This window comes from Punica granatum, chromosome 7 (genome assembly GCF_007655135.1).
Source record: "Punica granatum isolate Tunisia-2019 chromosome 7, ASM765513v2, whole genome shotgun sequence".
In the NCBI taxonomy this organism is placed as follows: Eukaryota; Viridiplantae; Streptophyta; class Magnoliopsida; order Myrtales; family Lythraceae; genus Punica; species Punica granatum.
In genome coordinates this window covers 15,775,610-15,801,702 of record NC_045133.1, presented here as the reverse complement: position 1 = coordinate 15,801,702, position 26,093 = coordinate 15,775,610, and the positions used below count along the sequence as shown (strand labels likewise).

The 26,093-nt window shown below is 39.0% G+C and overlaps 2 protein-coding genes and 1 long non-coding RNA gene across 6 annotated transcripts; 2 read left to right on the top strand and 1 right to left on the bottom strand.

Annotated features, from left to right (window-relative positions):
* Positions 1-13,051: 13,051 nt before the first annotated feature.
* LOC116215586 lies at positions 13,052-15,749 on the top strand. The gene is made up of 2 exons (XR_004158500.1): positions 13,052-14,515; positions 14,653-15,749. It is a non-coding gene; the product is annotated as an uncharacterized LOC116215586 (long non-coding RNA).
* LOC116215585 (F-box/kelch-repeat protein At3g06240-like) lies at positions 15,727-18,673 on the bottom strand. 2 transcript variants are annotated; one of them, XM_031551344.1, is made up of 2 exons: positions 18,274-18,673; positions 15,727-17,277 (listed from the first exon to the last, which is right to left on the bottom strand). In XM_031551344.1, exon 2 carries the CDS (start codon positions 17,133-17,135, stop codon positions 15,981-15,983), a length of 1,155 nt encoding a protein of 384 aa, XP_031407204.1. In that variant the 5' UTR covers positions 17,136-17,277; positions 18,274-18,673; the 3' UTR covers positions 15,727-15,980. The 2 variants fall into 2 exon arrangements, with proteins under 2 accessions (XP_031407204.1, XP_031407205.1); XM_031551345.1 differs by lacking the exon at positions 18,274-18,673 and having other exon boundaries at positions 15,727-17,098; positions 17,189-17,868.
* Positions 18,674-19,401: 728 nt separating this feature from the next.
* LOC116214252 (E3 ubiquitin-protein ligase RNF170-like) lies at positions 19,402-24,198 on the top strand. Of its 3 annotated transcripts, none has more exons than XM_031549629.1 (6): positions 19,406-19,802; positions 21,800-22,018; positions 22,270-22,469; positions 22,867-22,968; positions 23,678-23,729; positions 23,803-24,198. In XM_031549629.1, the coding sequence occupies exons 2-6, from the start codon at positions 21,928-21,930 to the stop codon at positions 23,913-23,915; spliced, it is 558 nt and encodes a 185-aa protein (XP_031405489.1). In that variant the 5' UTR covers positions 19,406-19,802; positions 21,800-21,927; the 3' UTR covers positions 23,916-24,198. The 3 variants fall into 3 exon arrangements, with proteins under 3 accessions (XP_031405490.1, XP_031405489.1, XP_031405488.1); XM_031549628.1 differs by having other exon boundaries at positions 19,408-19,802; positions 21,843-22,018; XM_031549630.1 differs by lacking the exon at positions 21,800-22,018 and having other exon boundaries at positions 19,402-19,802.
* The last annotated feature ends 1,895 nt before the right edge of the window (positions 24,199-26,093 follow it).

The window sequence follows — 26,093 nt, the reverse complement described above, 5'->3', positions numbered from 1 at the left end:
GACTTCTAAGAAGAGTCTCAAACAAAATATTATAAGTAAGTGATTTTGTTTTCTAAAAAGCGTCTCAAATAAAATGTAAAGAAAGATTTTGCATCTACCTAAACGTTGGCATCCTCAAGTGTTTTTACCCATGTCATTCTTCAAAGAATGTTTATGACTATCATAATAGTCCCAAATGCATGTCCGCGACATAATAAGTCTTTGAATACAACAAACTAAAGAAAGTATAAGACCGGAAAAAATATTTAGTAACATTACTTCATATTCAAAACACTCGCTAAGATGTTTGAAGTTTTTATTTGCTCAAAGTTTAGATCGAAAATCTTACAGACTCTTCTATAAAGTTGCCAAATAGTTTCCTACAAATCGGCAAATTCCTTTAGGGCAAAACAACACTTCTCCACATTAATAGGGTTACAAATTCATCGGCCACATTATAGTACAATAAAATTGGATGGTTGCTTATATGTCGATGGCGTGTCTCTGACGTGTATATAAATTAAAATTCGCTTACATGTTGATGATGTGTCACTAACGTGTTCGGCTTATATTAGACCGGTTTTCTTTAAAAATCAATTTTTATGGTATAGTTTGGTGACGTGGTGGAATGTGATTTGTACATATAGCATGATGATTCGAGAACAATGGTATAATATTGTGGGCAAAAATTGTGAAATGAAAATATAAATAACTAGAAATACTATGGTAAAATATGTAAATAATGGACGGACAAGATCAAAAGTTTGATAGGCTGAAATTAATATTCCATTATAAAACACAAGATGAAATTTCATTGTAGAATCTATCATTTTTAAATCTACCAAAAAAAATTGTTAATTTACCTAAAAGAAACATATATTTTTTAATGGAAAAATTATCCTTGGGCACCCTAAACTATAAACCTGGAGACCTTTTGCCCGCTAAGCTAGATTTTGTGAACATTTTACCAGTTAAACTTTCGCCGAGAGAAAATTTGCCTTCCATTACAATTTCCATCTAACCGAACTGTCATGTCAGAAAATACATTATAAATCCATAAATATATATATTAAAAATCGGAAAAAAAATTGATGAAATAGGGAGAAGAAATGGCAAGGGCACCTCTGCACTTTCATGGGTGCCTCATCCTTAACCCACACTGACATGAGCACAGCTCCATGGACATCATCAGTAGCCTCCAGAGCCATCACTGATCTCACCCCTTGGCAGGATAGATTTGGAACAAAAGTTGAATGTTAGGATACTTTAAAAAACTTTAAAAGAATAAACTACAATTAATACTGCTGTCAGAAGTTGGGGATGTACATTGTTCTTTTTCTGTTAAGAAAATGAGGCAAGTAACATGGAGCGACCAAATTATTATTTTACTATATCTTCTTTGGTATTGGGACACCTTTTGTGTCTTCCAGGAAGCTCCAACGATCTGTTTGGGCCAAATTATCCAATATCCTATTATAACTCGTTTGATTTCGCAATCTCATTTTAAGATTTTAATTTTAACTTTAATTTTTCTAGCTACACAATAAAAATCAATAACACAATTATTACTTTTTATTTTTCTTTAATTTTTTTAATCATTCAATTTAATTTTTAATAATAAATTCTTTCAACTATTCATTACTTTTTTCACAATTCAACAATTCAACAATACAATCATTACTTTTTTTCAACTATTTATTACTTTTTCACACTTTTTCTCATAATTCAACATCACAATCATTACAAATCAATTAAAATTAAAACTCAACTCAACTCAACTCAACTTTAAAATCAAATATACTATAACAATCGCTGCTTTTATCATTCCCCCTTTACATTAAATAAATTTGAGCTCGATGGGGACGGAGAGTATTGGAGGGAAAATCCTAATAATTGATGTCTTTTCGTTTCGGTTTAGTTCGATTTTATTTCCAGGCCGGATTTTTAACTTCTAGTCTCATAAATATAGAGGGAAACTCCAACATTTTTAGTGAGAAAATATTTTGACCAGTCGATGCAATGAAAAATAATAAAAAAAAAAATTCCTAAGATGCTATTCTTTTGGCCAAATGTATTAGGCTTCTGTACAGGGAAAAATATATTTTGAGTACAAAAAGTTTTGGTAATATTACATTTTAATACAAAATGTTTATTTGCAACACTTTGGTACAAAAAGAAATAAGTTCTGTTGCAATCAAGTACAGTCGGTCATCTGTAGCTTGACGCCGTTGACGATTTCTGACGTGGTAAATGACATGTATATTGTCCATCCCACGTGGCACAAACAATATAATATAAAATTCATTTTCTAAATTTTTTTATTAAAATAAATGAAATAAAATCTAATTTAAAAAAACTCTCTCTTTCCTCTCTCACACACTATCTTTTCTCTCTCTCTCTCTCTCTTTTCTCTCTCCCTCTCTCACACATGTCTCTCTCTTCTCCCTCCTCTCTCTCCCCACCCAAGTCTCTCGTCTCTCTCTCTCCTTTAGCTCCTTAAAATCCTCCGCAAGGATGCAGGTGAACAAGAGAGCGTTGAGGGACTTCACCATGGGATGAACACCGAGCTCCTTGATCTGATTAAAGGTGTTGATCCCATTGGTGATCATCTTGGCCTGCCCATGCAGGACGATTCGTGTGGGAGGAGAAGCGCTCGGTCCGGAGGTCGATGAGGGCCTTGCACTTTAGAAAAGAGAGAAGAGAGAGACGTGAGAGAGAGAGAGAGAGGAGAGAGGAGAGAGATCTGGGCGGAGAGAGAGAAGACAATGTGTGAGAGAGGGGAGAGAGAGATTTTTTTAATTAGATTTTATTTCATTTACTTTAATAAAAAAAATTTAGAAAATGAATTTTATAATATATTATTTCAGCCACATTGGATATGTAATATACACGTCATTTGCCACGTCAAAAATTGTTGACGACATCAACCGGCAAATGACGAAATGTACTTGATTGTAACAGAACAAATTTCTTTTTGTTCCAAGGTGTTACAAATAAATATTTTGCATCAAAACGTAATATTACCAAAACCTTTTGTACCAAAAATGTATTTTTCCCTTTTGAATAAACAATATTACAAAAACTGGAGATGTAAACGAACATGACATTCACGAACGGCTCAAACTTGGCTTGATGAGAGCTCGAATTTAGCTCGCTTTTATAAAGCTTGAGCTCGCCAATCAAATAACCCAGCTTGACCTCAATGGTATTTAGCTCGTGAAACTCGCGAGTATAAATGGGCTTACATATATATATATATATATATTCTTGTAAGTTATATAAGTATATATTATGAGGTCCCTACTCATCCAACCAAAAAAAATATATATATACACACACAAAAGGTCCACCCACACCACATAATGAAGGCTGAGTCCATTATTCTCTCTCCGCTTTAGATCAGACCATTGATCTAAATGAGCCTAAACAAGCCGAGCTCGAGCTCTTGCTTGTGCCAATAAGATGAGCTCAAGCTTGACTGTGTGCGAGCTTGAGTCGAGCCTACGAGTTGACAAGTGAGCCGACCTTGAGCTTGCTATATTCGGGCTCGGATCGGCTCGTTTACACCTCTAACAAAAGCTAGCCATGTAAATTGACGCATTATATGTAACCGAAAAAAAAATCGACGCATTATACGAGCATTTATATTTTCGATTTTATATTATTTTTCATAACTAGAACTTTTGAGAATCAGTATATGAAAGAATCACAGTCGAGAATGGGTAGGGATTTTAGCGAGAAATTGTACGAAGTACGGGTTCTTTTTCTTGACCAGTGCAAAGTAGGGGTGTAAACTAGCCGAGACATTCATGAACGGTTCGAGCTTGGCTCAATAAAAGCTTGAATTCTACTCCCTATTATAAAGCTGGAGCTCGACTTGGCTCGAGATCGCCAATCAAACAAGCCGAGTCAAGTTCAAGGTATTCGGCTTGTGGAGCTCGCAAGGCTAAACGAACTTTTATATATAGCTATATATTTGTAAGTTATATAAGTATATATTATGAGGCCCATGCTCATCTGACAAAAAAAATATAAGGTCCATCCACACCACATAATGAGAACTGAGTCCATTATCCTCTCTCTGCTCTAGATCAAACTATTAATCTAAACGAACAGAGTCCAAACCCTCATTTGTGCCAAGGAGCTGAGCTCAAGCTTGATTGCTTAGACTCGCACGAGCCCACAAGTTGACAAGCAAGCCAAGCTTGAGCTTGCTATATTCGGACTTGCCTTGGCTCGTTTACGCCCCTAGTGCAAAGCATGGATGTCAATCCATGTAAAACAAAGGGATAGCTCCTTAGATGCAAATGCTAAAAGTATAGGGACTCATTGGGTAATAAACTCGTCCAGCACTATTTTTCATCTCTCGGCATCAAACAAGGATCATCGATTCAGCTCATGTTCTTGTCGCCCTGCTTTGCTCCTCTGTGTTCCTCAATTGCCCCCCAGAAAATCTCGTCCAATCACGGCAGCAACAGTCACGGGGGCGTTCTGCTGATGAACTTCAATCCCGTCTCAGCTCAAGGTAAGAAGAAAGGTGCCCGATTTCCTCCCCAAGCATCCGAATTTCAAGATTAGTGATTTCTTGATTCTGGGATGCTGATTGATTCCACGAAAGTGGGTATTCGAAATTAGCTCTGCTGTGATTTCTGTTGCGGTTTCTGTCGTAAATCTTTGTTGGGTTGGGTGTCACCGATGATGCCTCCGAGGAGGAAAAAATGGACTGAGGCAGAAGAGAAAACCTTGATTGACAAGTATGGAGAAATGGTCTCTAATGGGACCTTAGCCAAAATGAAAACCCGGGAGAAGAAGTTCAGGCCGATCGCTTGTTATGTGAATTCGGTGCATCACTTGCGCGATCCCGTCGTGTTCCCGTGGAGTTGGACGTGGAAGGACGTGTCCACTAAGGTGCAGAACATGAGGCACCAGTACCTGCTGGTCAAGCAGAAGATCAAGAGGCCGCCAAGGAACACGGGCGGGCCTGAGGGTGATGATGTGGAGGAGTTTGACTGGATGGAGGGTTTGACTCATTGGTCAAACTTCCTGCGCTATAAGGAGGTGTTTGGGGATGTGGGAATTTCGTGCAGTGACACCATGGTGGGATCGAGTGAGGGCAGGAATGGCGGGTTTTTCACGGATGGCCCTCAAGTGTGTCCAGTGAGGGAGGGAGATTTCGGAACAGATATTGATGAGGGGGATGATGGGGGATTAGGGTTAGGATTTGATTATGAGGGAGGTGAAGTACAGAGGAATTATAATAATGGAAGCGATACTGTTCGAGGAGATGGAGACGATGGGTTTGTCTTGGAGGATGTAGATGCGAATGGGTCTGGGTCACGGAAGAAGAGTAGAATTTGGAAGAAAAGGGCGTGGGGATTTGTGATAAAGCAGCTGTGGCAGCTGAGGGATATGGAGGCTCGGAATGAGCAGCGCCAAGAGGAGAGGGAGAGGGAGATGCAGAGAAGAGAAAGTCGGTGGGCAGAACTCGAGAGAGATTGGGAGAGGAAGCTTGAGGAGAGAGAAAAGGAAAGGGAGGAGACGGCGAGATCAAGGGAGGAGATGAGGAGGCAGAGGGTTCGAGAATGGGATGCCATGGAGAGGGACAGTTTGGATAGGGAGAGGAGGAGAGACAAAGAGTCACTTGAGGAGAGGGAGTGGGAGGAGAGAATGAACAGGAGGAGGTTAGAGTGGAGGAAGCGTATTGATGAACGATTGGACCAGCACCGTGCTGAGATGGGCCAACTGCAGGCTCGTATCATCCACGAGCAGCAGAGCCTCACAGGCCAGTTGCTCGGGCTTGTTTCGCAGTGGACGGGCCACACCGCTGGGTTCTCTGATCACACTGGTGCCAGTAACCCTTACCTTTCTCAGGTGATGCAGAACTTGCACCACGTTAATGGGATAGTTCATGGAGATACAGGGGTCGATGATGGGAATCAAGACGATCAATTCATCGTTGATGGGTGAATCTAATTTTGTGGTGGAGTTGGATGTGCTCGGCGAGTTAAAGTAAAATATGGAATGCAAAAAGCTTCCTTCTTGATCATTGGGAGACGTTTATATCTAGTAGTTGCATCTCCAAATTGCAGAATGATTTTTTCTGTTATAGTTCTCATTGCTGCTTTCACTTCTCATGTACCTGTCCATGACATAAGCTTCTTTTGAGATATAATAATTATCCTACGCCATTCTCTCTGTATGTTTTGCTGTCTATTATTCCGATTTTCTCTTAAAATGACAACTTGTAATAAATTAGGTTTTGAACTTAAACCGATAAACAAGTCCAGGACCAATAACTATGTCTGTTCTTGTTAGTTATTGACTAGATATGACTGGTTTGCTTATTCCTGTGAAACAAGGACTTGTTGGCAGCTCATTGTGCTTTCTGATAAAATCAAGCCTTCATGGGACTCATTAGGGCGAACTTCCTTTTCTTGTTTCGAACCATAAACTCCAAAAGGAAAAAAATTTAGGTAAGTTGATTTATTTAGCCAAAGTATATGGAAAGATTAGCAAGTCCAAAGGATGAAACTTTCTGTCAAATTAATGGTTTCCAGTCAGTCGTATGCAAAAAACGTATCTAGCTTTTGACTGTTGGTGAGAGATTCTATTGGCGTCACGACTGAGCTTTTAACAGGTAAGCTCATGGTTGAATGTGTAATTAGTCTTATCAAAGATGTCTCTTTATGCTTACTTCAGAGTCTTTAAGCAGCTGAGTGCATTTAGTGGAAGATGTATCATCTTCCCTAGGGCCGAGATGATGCTGTCTTTCATCTATTCCACTGTGGGCATTGAGTTTGAATCTCCTTCGATATGTTTATGGTTTTGATCTCTATGTGGAGGGTTTATTCTGCTGTCTGCTCTGCTTATTATCATTTTAATTTTTGAGACAGGGATGAACTTGTTCATCCTGTAAATAACTTGGAGGCACAAGACGAACAATCAGGAATGGAATTGAAAAATACCTTCTGGTATTTTATTGCAGTAAAACTTGCCGATGGTTTTGTCCTAGATATGATCTTATTTTGGACTGACCAACAATTAGTATGAAAAGAAGGATTTGCTCGGATCAGAGTGGTGATGATGATTTTGACTGAAATACAAAAAAATGTGTTTATCTATGCTTCACTTGAGCATTAAAAGAATATCACCATATCTGTTGTGAACCAATATAGGAAGATCTCGAACGGGAATTGAACATAAGAAGTGCAGCTGTATTATATGAATGATCCGTTATACCGTCTTTCCATTACTCTATGAGAAATACAGCATCGTACTATTTTACCTGTTCTCTATAATGTCGCACCAAGTGCAATTTTCAAGCATGAGCATAGGCAATGGGTCTGTCTGACAGAGCCACATGAGTGGCACGTAACTATTATCCGTCAAGAAACTAAACTTAGCACTTTTCCTCTCATCTGGGTAGTTTGGTGGAGACCGCGATGCGATGGGATAGTCACAGCTGGGGTTAGTGCGGATTATTGATTGTATTTTGCCTAAATGATATATGGCCCAGCCATTGTCTACTATTTGCAGATTTGCCGTCCAGTTTTATGATAAGAGAGCCGCGGTGGTGACTCGATGGCAATCACCACCAACCAGCGAGTTCGGCAGCGACCTCAAAGTCGCAATTAACTAAATCTTGTGTTTAGGACTCTTATCAAACTATAGGGGGCAAGTTGCAATTAACTCCCAGGGCTGCCTTCTCTTTGCTACAAAACGATAGCTCTCATTGAGATGATCGACGCAAAGCCTCTATATTTTTGTCTCTGCATAGAAACTTTCTGAGTTGCCTTCACTGGACCGCCTCTCCTCACCATCACTGTAACAATCGAGGGTTCCATCTTCGTATTGCCAAAGGTTCGATTTCCCTTACTTCTCCCTGAGTAGTGTGGCTTGTCATTATATTTCTGTTGGAATTATGTTTTATTAGCGCTTTGTTTCTGGTTATGTTAACGTTCATGTAACGCTGCTTAAATATGGTATCCTCCCTCTGCTAATGGAGGCAGTGAAAAATGGCTGAGCTTCCTGAAGATGTCATATTCGATATCCTCACTAGACTTCCCATCAAGCCACTGACCCGATTGGGTGGGGGGTGGTTTGTTTCTGTAACTGTTTTGGTTTGTAAGGGGATACTTCCCGAGTACCGGCTAGAGATCGTGGGTCCTTGTGACAGCTTGGTGAGGCTAAAGATCACGGGCTCCTGTCAAGGCTTGGTGAACTTGCTTGTCGATCATAATAGTTTACGATTCTTCGACGGACTACTACAAGCTCATTAAAGGTTCTTGTCCTTCGGCTGATCGAGCTGTGCTGGAGATCTTTGGCTGAAAACCAATCCCTGGAGAAATGTTACATTTGAGGGCGTGCGTTAGAGAAGCATTGCGGGAACAGCAACTTACTCAAATGGGTCTTTGCATTGGCAATCTACCGAATCGGGCGCCCCAGTAACGAATCGTGAGCTTGTTTCTTTTGGTTTGTCGGACGAGAAGTTCTGCAGGTCAACGCCGCTGCCGGATTACAACCGGTCGATTGACCTACAAGGGTTAGGTATTATCTGAGAATCTCTGTTTACTTTTAGGGGAAGCGCTTCGACCGGCAGGTATGAGGCTTGGATATATTAGAAGATCACGTCGGAGGCAGACCATCTTGGACGAGGTTGTATAGCTTTCATGCGGGTCGCCTGATACTGATAGTATTGGTTAAGACCCCTTGCCATCATTACTTCACGTGCTACTAACGCACGTATGACCCTGTGGCACTACTAGAAAACAATCGATTAGAGATGGGCTACTACAGGGATTATATTCAAGACAGAATTTGAGACGGCATACTAACGACCTAAATAGAGACGGTTTTTGAGACGGATGTACCGTCTATAAGATCTAGACACTACTAAAATTGCTTTGATTATCTAGGAAAATTATCGAAGGATTTTCTCTCGATAATTTTCCCCCAATATTCCGTCGCTAAGCCATCGGTAAGCCGCCGGAAAATTCTTCCCACGGATTACCGTTCGGTTACTCAACGGAATTTTCTCCAGGTAACTTACTGAGGAAAATTTACTCGATAAATCGTCGATAGCTTCAATTAAAAAGAAAATAGTATGTTGTTATCAAGGGATTTTCCCTTGCAAAGTTGCCAGGAAATTTTTCGGCAAATCCTTAGATACTTCAAAAAAGTAATAATTTTAAATTGCTTTGCCCTTTCCGGCGGGTATCGAGTGATTTTCCCTCGATTAAAAAAAAATTCGAGTCAAATATTTAACCGTTAGTTGCTGTCTCTCTCATGCGGCCTCCTGTGTTCTCCTTCATGCTGTCTCCTCCATGCAGATCGGACTCCCCTCATGCTAGCTGCACTATTTCTCTTCACCACGCGAGCGCAGATCTGACTCCCCTGCTCTGTAGTCTCTCCCTTCTCTGCTGTGGTGCCGCACACGACCATAAGGTGAGATCCGAGCTGCCCTGCTCTGTTCTCTCTCCTACTCTGTACTCTCTCCTCCGCGCGAGAGCAACATAGGAGAGCCAGCTCCGACCTGTTGCCCCCTGCCTCCAATGCAAACAGCAGAGCACATCATTTCGAAGGTCGACTTAACCCCCCACGCCCGGCCGTGACAGACCAAGCAGAGCCAGCTCCGACCTGCTGCCCCCCTGCCTCCCCCAGTCGGCCAACCCAGCATGACGGATCTCCCACGCCGTGCCGGCGCCGGTAGCAGCACCTTCATGCCCCTAGCAGCCCCCGGTGACCACCTTCACACTGGCCAGCAGCTGCTCAGAGGGCTTCCCCGATTCGGCCATGCTTTTGCATGTAAAAATATATATATATATATATATATACATATATATTTATTTATTTTTTTTTTTGTATATTTTCTGAATATATTTGCTTTTTTGGAAAAGTATATATATATTATATTTGCTTATTATGTATTAAAGGTTGTAAATATATATTTAATAAAATAATTTTGAATGTATAAAAGTATTCATATATATATATATATAAGAATATATAAATTTAATTATTAATGTTTAATCTAAATATATATCAATATTTATAATTGGAATTTTGAGGAAAAAAACATAATTAGTTTTTTCTTTTTGCTCGAAATTCCAACTATATTTTTAGCCCATCAATTTTAACTATTTGCGATTTGTAATTTCTTGTTTCAATTATAGGTGACAAGTGGATTTTCCTCTTGAAGTCTCCATCACTGATCATAATTGAACTCATCAGAGGTGCGTTGCATTATGATCAAATGAAGTGTACTTATTCATATGCTTCACATACTTGTTATTTAAAAATAATATTGATTCATGTTTAGGTCGAATTAATTATACATGACCATAGGTTAGTCACCATGATAGAAAAGTAGAGAAGGAGGATGGGCTTTGGGGAAGGGGTGAAGCCTTCCCATTATGGTTTGGTTTTGCTTGTTGATTGGTGCGGAGTAATAAAGAGAACTGTAACTCTTTATTATATGCTATCCCGATTGAGTTGGTCTTTGGTATATATTTATTACTATTGATTAATAAACTTTTTGGTGTTTATACATTCATAAATGTGTTTTCATTAATGTTCCTAGATTAATATCCCTCCGCATAGAGAATGGATGTATTATAGGAATAGTCCTAGTAAACAAAGCATTAGGCAAGAGTTCTTCGATGGAGTAGATACATTCATCGCTCATTCTATAGAGCTGAAATATGATCAAGAGGATGGCAAAATTAGATGTCCATGTTGTAATTGCAAGTGTACAGCCTTGTTAGTATCCAATGAAGTAATGAAGCATTTGTACCAAAAGGGGTTCAAGTCAGATTATTGGTATTGGACTAATCCTGGTGGGATTGATCCTAACGAGGGAGTCTCCAGTTCGGCTGCAATTGAACTTGAATTTTATGGAGCCGAATCATCCGGAATGGCCGGAATCGAACATCAATGTCCTTATGAGGCCAAGAACGAGGGGAATGAATTGAATAGATATAAGGACATGGTCTATGACATAGCTAGGGGGACTATGGGCATGGTATCTCTTACGAAAATCATCTTAATGCAGAGGCACAAAGGTTCTATGACTTTTTGGATATCTACAATCAGCCCATATGGCCGGGTTGTAGTCGATATTCCGCATAATCTATTTGCCACTGGATTGATGTCCATGAAAGTTGATTACAATTTGCCCCAAGATGCCATTACTAGTCTTTTGAATATTGTGGAGGAACTCACTCCAGATCATGTAGATAATGTCCATAATGTCTCTAGAAATCATTACAAGGTGAATAAGTTGCTCTCCTAACTTGACCTGCGTAGGGAAATAATTGATTGTTGCCCGAACAACTGCATGTTGTATTACAAGGATGATGCTAATTTGAGAGAGTGTAGATTCTGCGGTGGGTCTAGATACAGGCAAAGTGGCGATGGGGATAATCGTTTCAAGGAGTAGTAGTCATGCATTACTTGCCTTTCATTCCTCGACTGAAAAGACTATTTGCTTTAGCTAATTCTGCAGCTCAGTTCAGCAGCACTGGCACAGCTTCGGTTCAGCGGAAGCAGCAAAACTAGGAGGAACAGCTCAGAGTCAAGAGAGAGTGCTGACTGCGTGGTGATTGGCACTGGCATGGTTGGTTTAGCCATGGCGCTCGCTGGTCGTGATGTTCTGGTATGTATTACATATGTGTGGCCAATGGATTACTCACTCACTTTGACTCTTTTATGTTCTGTCATGATTAGTGTCTCTCTCTGGTGAAATTCAATTTTGGTGAAAAGGCAGAGCTTGTACCATTACGATTGTTTTATCAATGATTAATAATTCTGTCATGATTGATGTGTGATCAGATTAAGATTGACTAAGTAAGGGTTATATTGCGCGATTTCCGGGATGTATGGAATTTGGTTTGCTTACATATATGGCTTAAGCATCGAGCTTTTTAATTTTCCTCTGTTTATGCAAAACTGTCTTCCAGCTGATTCTCTTATCATCACACCCGATCTATTTAGCTACCTTTCCTTATGCATATAAAGATACGCTAAATCACTGTGCCCATAGTCTGTTTCTTCGAACATCGTCTTACCGCATGAATACTTTTCTCCACCTTTCGATGTTAAATATGCTTTTTAGTTGCTCTAGACATATCTAATTTGTTGGCCTCTAAATTCAGCGAAAAAAATTCGTTGGCCTCTATTTAGTGAATTGCAAACTGTTAAAAGAGACCGAGGGACTATTTTCAATGACGTTAAAGCAGAGTAACTCATATAAGTTGTGGAGGACAAGTTGTGTGATAGAATTTGGATACATGGCAAATGGTGCCAGGTCATTTCGATTGCCGTACTTATGTATTGAGAATCTTGTTTCTCCCCCGAATAGTAATGTTGGATTATCTCAAGAACCTTATATTGGAAATGCTTCGTCGTCCAAGAGCAGCAAAATTGCGAAATTGTTCGACCAACATGCTGGATTTTCTCAAGAACCTTAATTTGCAAAGTTGAAAACTTGATTGACGTCTAATAGGACCGCAAATGGGACTGTGAGAATTACTGCTTTATGTGGTACAATGCTCAGCCATTGGCTTTTACACCGCCGTTCCGTTTCTTTGTTGGTTCTTCAAAGACGTTAGTTGCTCTCTGGGTTGGCCTCTACACGAGCATTAGACATCTGTAGTCTTCTCATTGGTTTGATACAGTTTTAGAGTCAAGTTTTGATTGTTTAGAAACAGTTTGTTGATAGAATAATCCAAATTGTGATACGCCGATATGATATCCGATAAAATTCCTCAAGGAGGATCAGGCGTGCATTATGTACGTCCTCCTATGTCTTGTTTGGTTGTTTAATTGTCTTTCTTGAATGTGAGAAATTTACATTTTCTTTAGGGGTATTTACCTAAAATGGCCCATGATTTGTCCGTTTTGTCAAATCTATCCTATACTTTTTTTTTGGTCAAATCTATCCCATGGTTTACTTTTTGCATCAAATCTATCCCGGCGTTATCTTTTCCGTCGACATCTAACGGCCGTGCTGACGTGACGCCTACGTGGCAAGTGTGGCCCACTATCTCTCCACGTGCCACGTCAGCACGGCTGTTAGATGTTAACGGAAAATATAACGCCGGGATAAATTTGATGCAAAAAGTAAACCATGGGATAGATTTGACAAAAAAAAAGCATAGGATAGATTTGACAAAACGGATAAACCATGGATCACTTTAGGTAAAAACCCCTTTTCTTTATGCCTTGAATGTCTGCGATTGAATATGTTAGTTTGTTCTCCTGAAACCAGAGAAAGATTGTCATATGGTTTGTCCCCATTGCTTCCTTCTTACGTCCTTAATGGTTTTCCAAAGACCTTTACTAATCTGCTGGTCATGTTCATCAAGTTTCGGGATTGGGTTCTGTGACTATTGAGAATGATTGTATTGTAGCAAAGGTAATCGTTGTCCAAAATTTCTGGGTTTGTTCTCTATATTGAGGTTTCATACTGCTGTCTGTTCTGCTTGTTATCTTTATAATTTTTGAGACACGGTGAAGAGCTTGTTCATCCTTTAAATGGAACTTGGAATCACAAGAAGAACAATGAGGAATGGAACTGAAGACGTGTCAAACGTAACCTAGAGGTTCGTACAGTGGACCTTCTTGTTGTTTCAATGGAGACGTGTTTGTCCTAGTTATGAATTATGATCTTATTCTGGACTGGCCAATAATCACTACGAAACCAAGGATTTGCTTGGATCAGAATGATGCTGAAGATTTTTACTATGAAATACATAGAAATGTTTGTATTATCAGCATATCTGGTGTGAACCAATGGGAAGATCTCATAAGTGAATCGTACATGGGAAGAGCAGCTGTATTATTCAATCGATTCCGTTGTATCGCCTTTCCATTACTCTGTATGAAACACAGCATAATGTACCATTCTATTTGTAATCTATGATGTCAAACCAAATGCGGTTTTCAAGCATGAGCATGAGGCCATGGGTCTATTTGACAGAACCACATGAGTGGCATGTAATTATAATCTGTCGAGAAGGTAAACTTCGTGGCTTTCCTCTCATTGAGTAGTTTGGCAGAGACCGCAATGCGATAATAAGAGGTGGTGGGTTTAGTGCAGATAATTGACTGTATTTTGCCTAAAATGATAGATATGCCCCAGCTCTTTTCTCCTGCTTATAGATTTTTCCATCCAGTTGATAAAAGAAAAGAAAGGCCGCAGTGGTGACTTGATGGCGTCACTACCACCCGGTGAGGTTGCCAGCAGCAGGCAAAGGTCGCAATAAGCTTAATATTGTATTTACACTCCTATAAATTTATAGGGGGGAAAGGTTTGATTTCCCTTCGTCTGTGGAAAAACTCCCTGAGTATCATCTAACGTAAATCTTGTTTGCTCACTCGATCTGTCCGTTCACCTGCCTTCTCCCCCCTACAAAATGAAAACTTTCCATGAGATGATCGAAACAAGTCTTTATATTTTCGTCTATACAGAAATCTCAGAGTTGCCTTCGCCAGACCAGCCATGATAATGGAAGGTTCCATCTTTGTATCCACAAAGGTTTGAATTCCCTTCGTTCTCCCTCTGAGTTAAGGTTACTATAAATGTGGCTATTTACTATAATTGTCGGAATTTATGTTTTATCAGTACTTTGTTTATGGTCATGTCAACATTCGTGTAACATTGATCAAATGCAGTATTCTTCCTCCCTGAAGAAATTGATATTTGACATCCTCACTAGACTTCCCATCAAGCCTCTGATCGGGTTCAACTGCGTCAACAAGAAATGGCGTTGACTGATCCCCGATCCTTGACTTGCCAAGGCGCATCTCCGGAGATCGTCCAGCGAAGAGCCAGGTCCTCACAGGGAGTCCTTGTGACCTCCTACACTTTTCGGATCCATAAATTGCGAAGCATAGGTAAAGGCAATGGGGAAGATTTTACTATCATAGAGTTGGATTATAAGGGGATCCTTCCTGAGAACCGGCTGGTGATCCTGTACTCTGTTCACGGCTTACTGAGGCTGCAGATCGTGGGCTCCTGTCACGGCTTAGTGAGTTTGCTTGTCGATTAAAAGGTTTGTGTTAGGGAATCCAACTACACAGGAGTACAGGGCAGTGCAAGAGCCCAGCTTTGTTTCTACACCAACGAATTTCTTTTTCGGTCTTTGATATGATTCTTCGACAGATGACTACAAGCTCGTCAAGGGTTCTTGTTTTTCTGCTGATTGAACTATGCTGGAGATCTTTGGATTGAAACCAGTTCCTGGAGAAATGTTGAATTTGAGGGTGTTAGTTGCAAAAACATTGGGGGAACCACGACTTACTCAGATGGGTCTTTGCATTAGCAATCTGGCAGAGGCAGTGCTCCAGTGACGAATAGCGAGCTTGTTTCATTTGGTTTGTTTGAGTAGAAGTTCTACAGGTTAACACCGCTGCCGGGTTATGACAGACTGATTGACCTAGAAGGGCCAGGTTTAGTCAGAGAATCTCGAAGCCAGGCCGTCTTGGACTCGATTGAATAGCTTTTCATGCGAGTCGCCTGATAGACAGTTTTGGTTAAGACCACTTGCACTCAGTAGTGATGGGAAATCATCTTTCATTTCTTCATGCGCTACTTATGGATGTACGACCCTGTGGACAATTCAAGTAGGTTTATTGTGTTTTCAAGAATTGGGATGGTTCAGGACAGTCAAAACTCAGGCATGATCAAGAGTTTCATGAAAAGAGGAGGCGTGAGGTAAAATTTTTGGCTCAGACATTTGATCCCTATGGAACGTAAATAAACTTCTTTATTGCTGAGCTGCTATGATTACAAATTTAGGCAGAAAGCATTGTAACTTTTTACTTGATGACTCGGCCATTACAAGGTCTATGGATCTCCGCTGTAATTGGAAAATAGAAAATGGTAAAGACACGAAACGAAATATAATAGATGACACTGACCATAAGGAACAGATAGGTGCTAGCATTCATCATCTTCGATTTTGAGCAATTCCGCCCTCAGTTCTTGCCCTCAAAGGCCATCATGCCCCTACATAAGGTGAAACAAGACTTTCCACATATATGGCTGATTCATAATCAGCATCTTCAACAGGGTACGGCTTAATAGTACCATCTTCGGGGTTAAACAGAACCATCTCTCGCCCATCAACGTCGACCACGATCTTTCCATTCTTGGTGCAGCACAGAGGTATAGTCCAGTACTTGGCTCCCGGTATCCCGTCTGTAGGCACATTGAACAGCTCCGTCCATGATTCTGTCTTCCCGTATTCATTCATTATCCAAGCTTCCAAGCGGTCACACCATGTACCGCAATATAAAAACAGACGATCTCCGAAGATTCCTAGTCCCTCAAACTCTATGGTTTTATCAGTTTCGGGCAATGACAACTCCTCCTTAAACTTCTCTTCAGCCAAATCAAATGATACTATTTTTCTTACTCTGTTACTGCCGATTTCAGGGAACACGAGCCAGTGCAGAGCCCCGTTGAGATAAATCCCCCGATCATAGGGATCGATAACACGACTATTTTGAATCCTTCTCCACGAGTTGGATTTTAGTGCGAAAATCTCCATTGCAGCTTCCTTGGAACCATCTGCACAGCTAACGATCTTACCTTGAAGGATTTTGTAGTCGTCGATCGTAGGATAATACCCAAATCCATGAAAAACAAAATCTTGTGTGACTGGACCGGACTCAGAGTTGGCTAAACTCCTGGATTGTCTAGTGGTCGGATTGTACAATATGTATCCTTCGTCACAAGCTAGACACATCAAGCCATCACAGTGCCCGATGAGCATGAACCCCTGATCGGGATCCGTCCCCGGGGCGTGCAACTGCACTACAGCTTGATCATCATCCCTCTCATCATCGAGTGCCTCGTAGTGGATTGTCTGAAGGAACCCGTTCTTAATGATTCTCTGATGGGATGTTGCATTACCTTCCCTTGCTCGCCGTAGTTGTGTCTTTGCAAACTGCGGGGCCGAGATGAGAGAGCACCACTGCTTGCTGACGCACTTGAATCGCATGAGGGGCTTGACCGGCAGCCTCGTGAGCACGTCTACGATCAGATCCTCGCTAAGCCTCGCCATGGACATCGGTTTCAACTTTTTTATTTTTTGGATGGGTTGATGTCTTCCAACTTGTGGTTGGGGACATGTAATATATGTGTGTGTCATTATATATATATATATATATATATAAGAAGAGACGACCAGATGAAGAAGATTGCCTGATACGCTGCTGACTTGTTAAGACAGAAGAATAGGCCGGCCGGGCCGCTTCGGTTTCAGTTTTTTTGGATTGCTGGATGTCTTCCAGCTTGAGGGAGAGGACATAATATAAATTATATAGAAGAAAAATGACCAGATTTAGATGAGAAGATTACCTAACACGCAGCTCTGTTGACTTGTTAAGACAAAAAAAATAGGTCAGTTATATAATGTACGTGACAAGCTTCTGGTAATGTTATCTTCTTCCCCCTTTCCCTTTTTGCTTATCTTTAACATTATTTTAAAAATAGTAAAGAACAGGTCTCACTTGGCAATTTGAAATTTGTTCTTGCTTTTATATACGTCAAACGGTATCCGCGGGCCTTTCGTCTAGTTATACAGATAAAAATTGACTGAGAATTTAAAAAAAATAAAACACAATGTCTTGTTCACTTCTCGCCCTCCGTTTGAAATCCCCTTATGTGCGAGAAATCGTTTCGTAGAAATCAATTGATTTTTTTTTTGTTTGTATAACAAAAAGTACAAGAATTAGAATAAAAAACTAAAGCAAGATTTGAATTGGGCCCAAACCAATCAGATTTAGTTAGAATTCGATTCAATTTAATTGTTATGAGCTTACACCCGATTTGGAATAAATTCTTCCAAGAAATGATATCAATTCTGTTCATCTCAATTCAATTTAATTTAAGTCAATCTAATTATAAATGAATTATATTTTTTGAAAAACTAATAACCGAAATGAATCGACTATTCTCATTTTGAATGCATTTTTAAAAAGATTAAAATGAAAAATTAAGGTTGTTTGTTCAAATGAATTGAATTATGGCTAAACCTTATTAATTTTGGTCCGGTTTGCATTTTTTTTTTAAAAGAAATCTTTGCATTTCAAACAATAGAAGTAAATTTAATTCTTGTGAAATGAATTGAATTTCTCACTTTTCATTTCAATTAAATCCATTTATAATATTCCAAATCATATCAAATAAATAATGTTAAATTAATTTATATTTCAAATAATATGATTCATTTACAGTTCAATTTCAAATCAAATGAAAAAATCCATGGTAATAAATTCTGTTTTTACCGTATCGAAAGGCGTAAGCAACGATAGAGGAAAGCCTCACTGCCACCACCAGAGGAAGATAACCGCCGCTTAAACTAAGTTTGATTTGATCCGCCTCTCAGCTTTTCAGCTTTCCCTTATCGATCCACCAATTCGGTCAACTCTGCCATCTCTTTTTCATCTTCGACAGATCTCTTATCTGCATCATGGAAGCGAACCCGTAAATCACCAACATATTACCCTTTTGAAGGCCACCTGATTCTACCCAGGAAATTCCACGGAGAAGAACCAGAGCCAACCAATTTCGGAAACTTGATTGATGCCGCCAGGCGCGGAGGCAGAACTTTCTTTCACCGGAGGCAAAATCATGAACTAAGGCATGTAGCGCATATGTGATTTCTTAAAGTATTCACCATGTAGGGGCAAAATTGGGGCAGTATGGGTGAAGACTACGAATAGCTATAAATTTTGGGGTGGCAATGTACGGACAAATTTTTTAAAAATCCCAATTTTTAATGTAAAACGTGAGAGAAACTTAAACTTCAGTAAGGCAATCCTTACAAAACTTTGATGACATTCTTATTTCAAATATATAATTTTTATTTTTATATTACAATAAGTTCATATATTACAATAATTTTATCCTTATAATAAAATATGCTCAAAGTTAATCTGAAGTTTCATTCTGTAATCATTTAATAAAATTAGACTAATTTTCAATTGTTCTATAAATATTTTCTAACTAGTGGTCTCAATGCATTATACATTTATCTAATAATTGAATAATATACATATTTTTTTATAGATATTCTCGCAAAACTAGTTACATATATTTTAAATACAAAATTGGATGACAATATTTATTTTTTTATTTTTTATATTACCATAATTTCATATATTACAATAATTTCACCCTTATAATAATAAAAATTAGATTAATATCTAATTAAATAATTAATTATTAGTATACTAAATTGTCACTTAATTTTTGAATTGGGCATTTTCTAATAAGTCGAGAAGATATTGCGTTTTTCATAATTCATTAAATCAATTCTCTTAAATTTTTAATATTTTATTTAAATAATTTTTTTCATTAATGAGAGAGAATTTATTACAATAGGATACAATTCTACGTTTGTTTTTACCGTTGCTGGTGACGGTAAAACGGAAGCAGCGAAAGACGAAGCCCCATTGCCGCCGCCAGGTGAAGCCAACCGTCGCCTATTCTAAGTTTGATCCGCCTCTCCTCTTCTCAGCTTAAGCTTCCCTTGACGGTCGACCAATTCGATCAACTCTGCCAACTCTCTCCCTCTCTTCCTCCTCTCTTCCTCTCATTCTCGGCAGATCTCTGATCTGCGACCCAGCTTCGTTTTGCGTCAGTTCTCAGACCCACATGGGCGCGAACCCGTAAATCCGCAAATCACCATTGGAAGCCATCTGAATCGGCCGAGGAAATTCCCGAGAGAATAAGCAGAGTCTGCAAAAGTCGGAAACTCGATTAACGTCGAATGGGACCTCAAATGGGACTTTGAGAGCTACCGCTTTATGTGGTACTATTCTCACCCTCTGGCTCTTCCTCTGTAGTTCCATTTCTGTATTGGTTCTTGAAAAACATGTATTATTGCTCTCTGGGTTGGCTTCTTCACAGCCATAGACGGCTGTGGTCTTGCGGTTGCTTAGATACGATTTTAGGGTCGGGATAATCCGAATTGTGACGCACCAGTATGATATTCGATGAAATGCCTTAAGGAGGGTGAGGCGTGCATTAAATTACATATGTCTTCCTAATCCCATGTCTTCTTTGGTTTGTTTAATTGTCTTTCTTGCAAACGCATTCATTATGTATAGATCGAATTTGTTGATCTGTTCTCCTGATACCAGAGACGGATTGTAATATGGTTGTACCAGTTGCTCCATTCTCAGTTGCATAATATAATGAAAATGGTGGCCTTAATGGTTCTCGAAAGACCATTTGTTGATCAGCTGCCCATGTTCATTGAGTTTTGGGATTGTGTTTTGCGATTTTGGAGAATGAATATCTTGCAGCGAAAGTAATTTATTGAATGTCTGGGAGACATGTTGATATTTGAAGAAATATGGTCATTTGGGGATGATAAATTGGGCTGGTGTGTTAATTTTGTGGTTTAAGACCATCTGAATACGTGGTTTTGGGGACATTTCGAATTACATTTTATAGGTTTAATGTCATTAGGAGGGCCTTACGCATATTAAAGCTCCGTTTGGTTTTACAATAATGTTTTTAAAATTTTAACTATAACTTTATCTCCACTCACAACACAACAAAAATCAACAAACAATTATTACTTTTCTTTTTTTCTTCAATTTTTTAACCATTCAATTTATTTTTTAATATTAAATTCTCTCAACTATCCATTACTTTTTTCACAATTCAACGGCATAATCATTACTTTTTCTCAACTATTCATTACTTTTTTATACTTTTTTTTCATAATTCAACAACACAATCATTACAACCCAATTAAAATCAAAACTCAACTCTAACCAAACGCACAATAAACATCCTAGAGTGTAATAGAACTAACTTTAATCTTCCTATTAGACCTAATCAACAAAGCTCGGAGCATAATGTACTCTAGTAAATATTTGGTTTCTAATTGACCACAAGATAGGATACTAAATGGGGTTAAAGGTGACTTCAGACCGATTAGGGGAGTGCTGGCTGCATTTCTCATTCTTAGCTGGTATAACCAACTGATGCACATGTGCAGCTGAATAAGGTAGATATAACTTTGTCCATAGTTATGTAAACTCTGAAATTGGAAGGCTTGAGGATATTTGAAATGCGAGGATTGAGGCCTTCCAAAATGGAAGACCTCTAAACATGAGATCGAACAGGTTCCTTACATGGCTTCCTTAACCAAACAAACTGGATGGGATAAACTTCAGAGTTCTTCTAGTTATGTAAACTCTGAAATTGGAAGGCTTGAGGATATTTGAAATGCGAGGATTGAGGCCTTCCAAAATGGAAGACCTCTAAACATGAGCTCGAACAGGTTCCTTACATGGCTTCCTTAACCAAACAAACTGGATGGGATAAACTTCAGAGTTCTTCTAGTCCAATAAAACCTTATTCCCATGCCATGAAGCTGATAGAGCTCACAATTCTATGGACACTAATTCGTAATCATGGACACTGATTTTTCGATAATTATTATTACTTTATGTCTAATTATCATTAGCTGATCATGCTGAATCATTCAACCAATATTTCCAATTCCCCTAAGTGAAATCTATTTGAATCACATTAGTTCTCTTTGAAAGGGATGTCTTACACGAACAGGACAGCACATTACGAGTGCATCAATTTTTTGATTCTCAGAAGTACTGGAATATGATAAAAAAAAGAGTAGCGTATCAATCTCTATGAAGAAAAGTTTTGTTTTTAACAGTAAAATAGATGCCTCCAAATTCAGCAAACTGGAAAATGAAAAGAAAAAGATAAAAACCATGGATCAAACTGCACATTTCATTTTTTTATATTTTTTTTCTCTTTTTTTTTTGTCAGAAAAAGAGGATCATAGCATGGTTGGATTCATTTGTGAATGCAGAAGAATCAGTTAAAGACGAGAAGACTGTTCAAAGAGAGTCTAACTAGAGAAAAGTGGGGGAAGATTGAGCGTGAGTTGGATAGTGATGGAGGGGCCTCCAGAGAATGACTGTTGCTCAGTGTGCCATGGACCCTTTCAAGTTCCTTGTCAAGCCAATTGCTCTCACTGGTTCTGCGGTTTGCCACTTATCTTGTCCTGCTTGTTTATCATTACTTTCTTGGCGTCCAAGTACCACCAAAAAAGAATTTTAATATATATTAATTATTATCTCATGAAATTCTCTCATCTGTAATTTGGCTAGGCAGTTTTTGTTTCAATCACCAAATCAAAGTAGTTCGCAAATCCGATTTGGCGAATCTCTCATGTAATATGTGTGTTCATGTTCACTTTTTCATTTAATTCTACAACATTCTACATTGTACACCAGGGAATTGTATAATGCTGGTGTGGGACCATGGATCAGCTCTTCAGCCATGCAAGTGCCCTTTATGTCGGAGAGAGATAACATTGCTGGTGCCAGGGGAGGCTTCTCTGAGGCAACGTCAAGACCCTAGTATATCTACTATCCTGCGGAAGGTTGAAACTTACAATCGCCGCTTTGGTGGTCGTGACAATGGCCTCATCCAGGTAACCCCCACGTTTATGTATGTAACATCTCAAATTTTCCTTTGATTTCTTGCTTCCTTAAACTTTGTGGATGAAAAGAAATATGATGAAAGGAAGAGAGACTGAGAGTGGTCATTCATTGCGCAGATACTTTTAGGAAGAAAAAATTGGAAATATGGAAATTCATTGTGCATCTTTTTTTTCAAGAAGATTTGCAGTCAATGTTCTTGAATTATATACATTTGACTGTTTTTCACTTCATATTGGTTTCATGTACCCACCCTATCTATTCATTGAATTAATTCAGAATGCAAATTCAAACTGTACATGATGAGGCAAGTTAGTGCAACATCTTTTCAATATATTAATGTGTGAGTCCAACACTTCAACTTACGATTGAAATATATCATCTCTCCAGAGAATGCAAGATCTTCCCTTTTTCCTAAGAAGATTGTTGCGGGAGCTGATGGATCCTCAAAGATCTCTTCCACTTTTCATTAGGGCGCGTGTCTATCTTGCAGTTAAGTGAACCATCCTCCTGTAGAAACAACATACTTCTGTTGTGCCTCTCGGTAAAGTTCAACCGCCTTCCTTTTGTTTTATGTCTTGGAAGAACTATTCTGGAGTTGGCTGCTGCAATGTTACATCTTGTAAAGTCACCTCAGTACATGCTCCTCATTATTTCTTTAGATTCTATACCTTATTCAAAAGTTCATCATCTAGATGTTGTGTATTGGGCTAGGATGTCAAAAGTATGTCAGTAAAAGTTTGACCTGAAAGTAAACATGTTCTAAACCACTGATGTTGCCTGGAATTTAGAAGCTTATTCAATTTAATGGATTAATGACTAGTCGTGGTGTGGGCTACATATCAAATTTTTAGATTTCATTGGGGGAGGGGGGGAATGTTTCATTTCGTCAAATGCAATTGTTCATAATATTTGTTTGAGAGTACTGCAACTTTATCTCCCAGTTTATCTGCCTGAAACTTTGCATGAGCATATGTGTGGGAACTGGGGGTACATTTATGGGAAACTTTTGTTACTGTCTGGTGATTGTCTGACCGAAATGATAGTCATTTATTGTTAAAGATATGTAAGGTTTGGTATGCGCTGTAAAAATTTTGCTATGTGGTATTTTTGTGATTGAATGAACGAATAGGAGCTGCTTTGCTTTAACGAAAAGCTTGGCTGATGAGAATTGTCTTTTGTGGCACATTTGAATTTCCAGATGATTCTCAGTGCCATCTACATATTAAGCCCTGTCGACTTCATCCCTGAAGGTAATTTGACTGTTGCCTCGTCTAGTTAGTCGATGAAATGCTTACAGAAACTAACTAGATACCTTAACTGCAGCAATACTGGGGATTATTGGGTACTTGGATGATCTGATCATACTCCTTGTCTGCGTCCTCCATGTTGCTGCTCTTTATCGGTCTGTACTGTACTTCCGTCATGGAGGCTCTTAGATCCATTCCATCACAGCCAACAGCAGCTGCAGCAGTGTTTCACTCAGAACAAAGATGCAATCCCTCACGTGAAGTCCATGCATCTTTCAAACAAGATCGACGTCGGTGCTTGATTAGGTGTGAAGGCTATAGAAGGTTTTCCTTGATGCCTTTTTCTTTTTCACTTTTTAATGAAAAAATTCCCACCAGTTGGGTAGTTACTGCAGATCAAAATCTTGAGATGCAATCTGTCACACGCGGATTATACAAAGACGGATCAATCAGATAAGATTCTAATGATATATATCCAAACAAGAATACATAACAAAATCACCTGCAGAGGGATAATGTTAATCAAAGAGAGCGCAAACAAGACACTCAGAATCAATATCATAATAACAGATATCCATCAGCATTATTCCATAAAATGTACGGCTTGCAATCATCACAAATTTCTCCACATTTTATCCCTTGCTTTTCTCTATCTATTACTGCTTTGCAAATATAGACCTTTTCTCTATCAGGAAGTCCTCTTAAATGAATTATAGGCTTAAAGATCTCTTCTATCAATTCAAATTTCCTACTTGCTGGTATATCATTGACTAAAAGGGAATAACTCTTCCATTGGCTGATTCCATCAATTCTGAATTCATTTTCATCTCTTGCTCTCTTCCTATTACTACTTGAACCTGCAGAATCCATTGAACTTTAGTCTTAGATTCTTCTAGATAAATCCTTAGTGAGAATGCTTAATTCTTTGACCTGCTCTTTGATTTCATTCAATTCTTCTTTATGGGGCAGAATAATGACACTAGGTGCTTTAGCTGGTTCTTCTGAAGAACTCGCTCTATTCTCAATGATTCTATCGACTGTAACAGGAGGTGTAATCCTCTCAATTCTTTCTGCTGCTTTAATCAATCTATGACTAGATGACTCTTCTAGGCATGGTAAGGGCATCCTGTTTATTGGCTCCATTCTAGTGCTTGTTCTAGCAAACAGATCTTCTATCATGATCTTATCCTGATTTATAAACTCTATGCTATGATGACTATTACTAAGGCCATACGAGGTTGCATATGTAATACTAAAAGGGATGTCTGCATCTTCCATTATGTCCTTTCTTTCTAACTCGAATAATAAGCCAAGTGAATTATCAAATTTGCTGGATGCTAATGGGATTGCAAAATTACAGGTTACATTGAATTTGACTACAGAGTAACCTAGATCTCCAGTTATGACTCCAATAACTTTCTCTGAATTCTTGGTCATTCTATTATCAATTACTACAATTCGAATTGGGCAATGGATACCTCTTCTAAAGGTAGACTTAATCAAAATCTGGATTGTGCTAATGTGAATCCATCCTATCTTAGATCTATCAGACTCCTTCATTTTCTTGATTCTTTCATTGACTTGTTCTGAGTTTACAAGAGTAAGGCATCTATCACCTTTCGCTTCTCTTAGCTTAATAGGGAATTCTTCTATGGTTTTTCCAACATACAAGATGTTCTTTCTATCTCTATTAATCAATCTCATCAAACCTCCCCCCCGGTTTTTCTGCTTGATTCCATAACCATCTTTTAAAGTAATGACTCCATTTCTTTCGACTTCAGAAATCTTAGCATCTTCAATCAAAATATCAGTACTATATTCGCCTCTATCATCACGCAAAGACACAACAGAATATAGATCTTCCATGAGGACTAACCTTGATTTTTGCTTGAAGGATGAACGAACTGGGTCTTCAGACTTAAAGCTTGCAAGCTTGAATCAGATCATTCACAAGAATAATAATGAGATCAAGAGATTACTGAATAATTCCTCAAACTTTTATTGAATATATGAATAAAAGGATAGAAGGGATTAACGACGCCTAGTCGGGAACATAGACATAGACAACATACTCTCGCCTCCAGGAGCTACCGACAAGGAAAACTCCTTACCTATGCCTTGCCTGTGCCCTCCTCGGCTGCGGCGGTGGCGGTACTAAGGTCGAGCGTCCAAGCTTAAGCTATGTGTTTCTGTACTAAGTCCCTTATGACCGACGGGGACGAGCTCCTTATATAGGAGTAGAGGACGCATCTCAACCATTGTTAGGCAACGGTCGAGATTCAGATCTACAAAAAGAAAAGCAAGTGGCCGACAAAAGGCGCACTAGCAAAAAGTAATGGATGACAGCTAACAGAGTGTCAGAGCCAT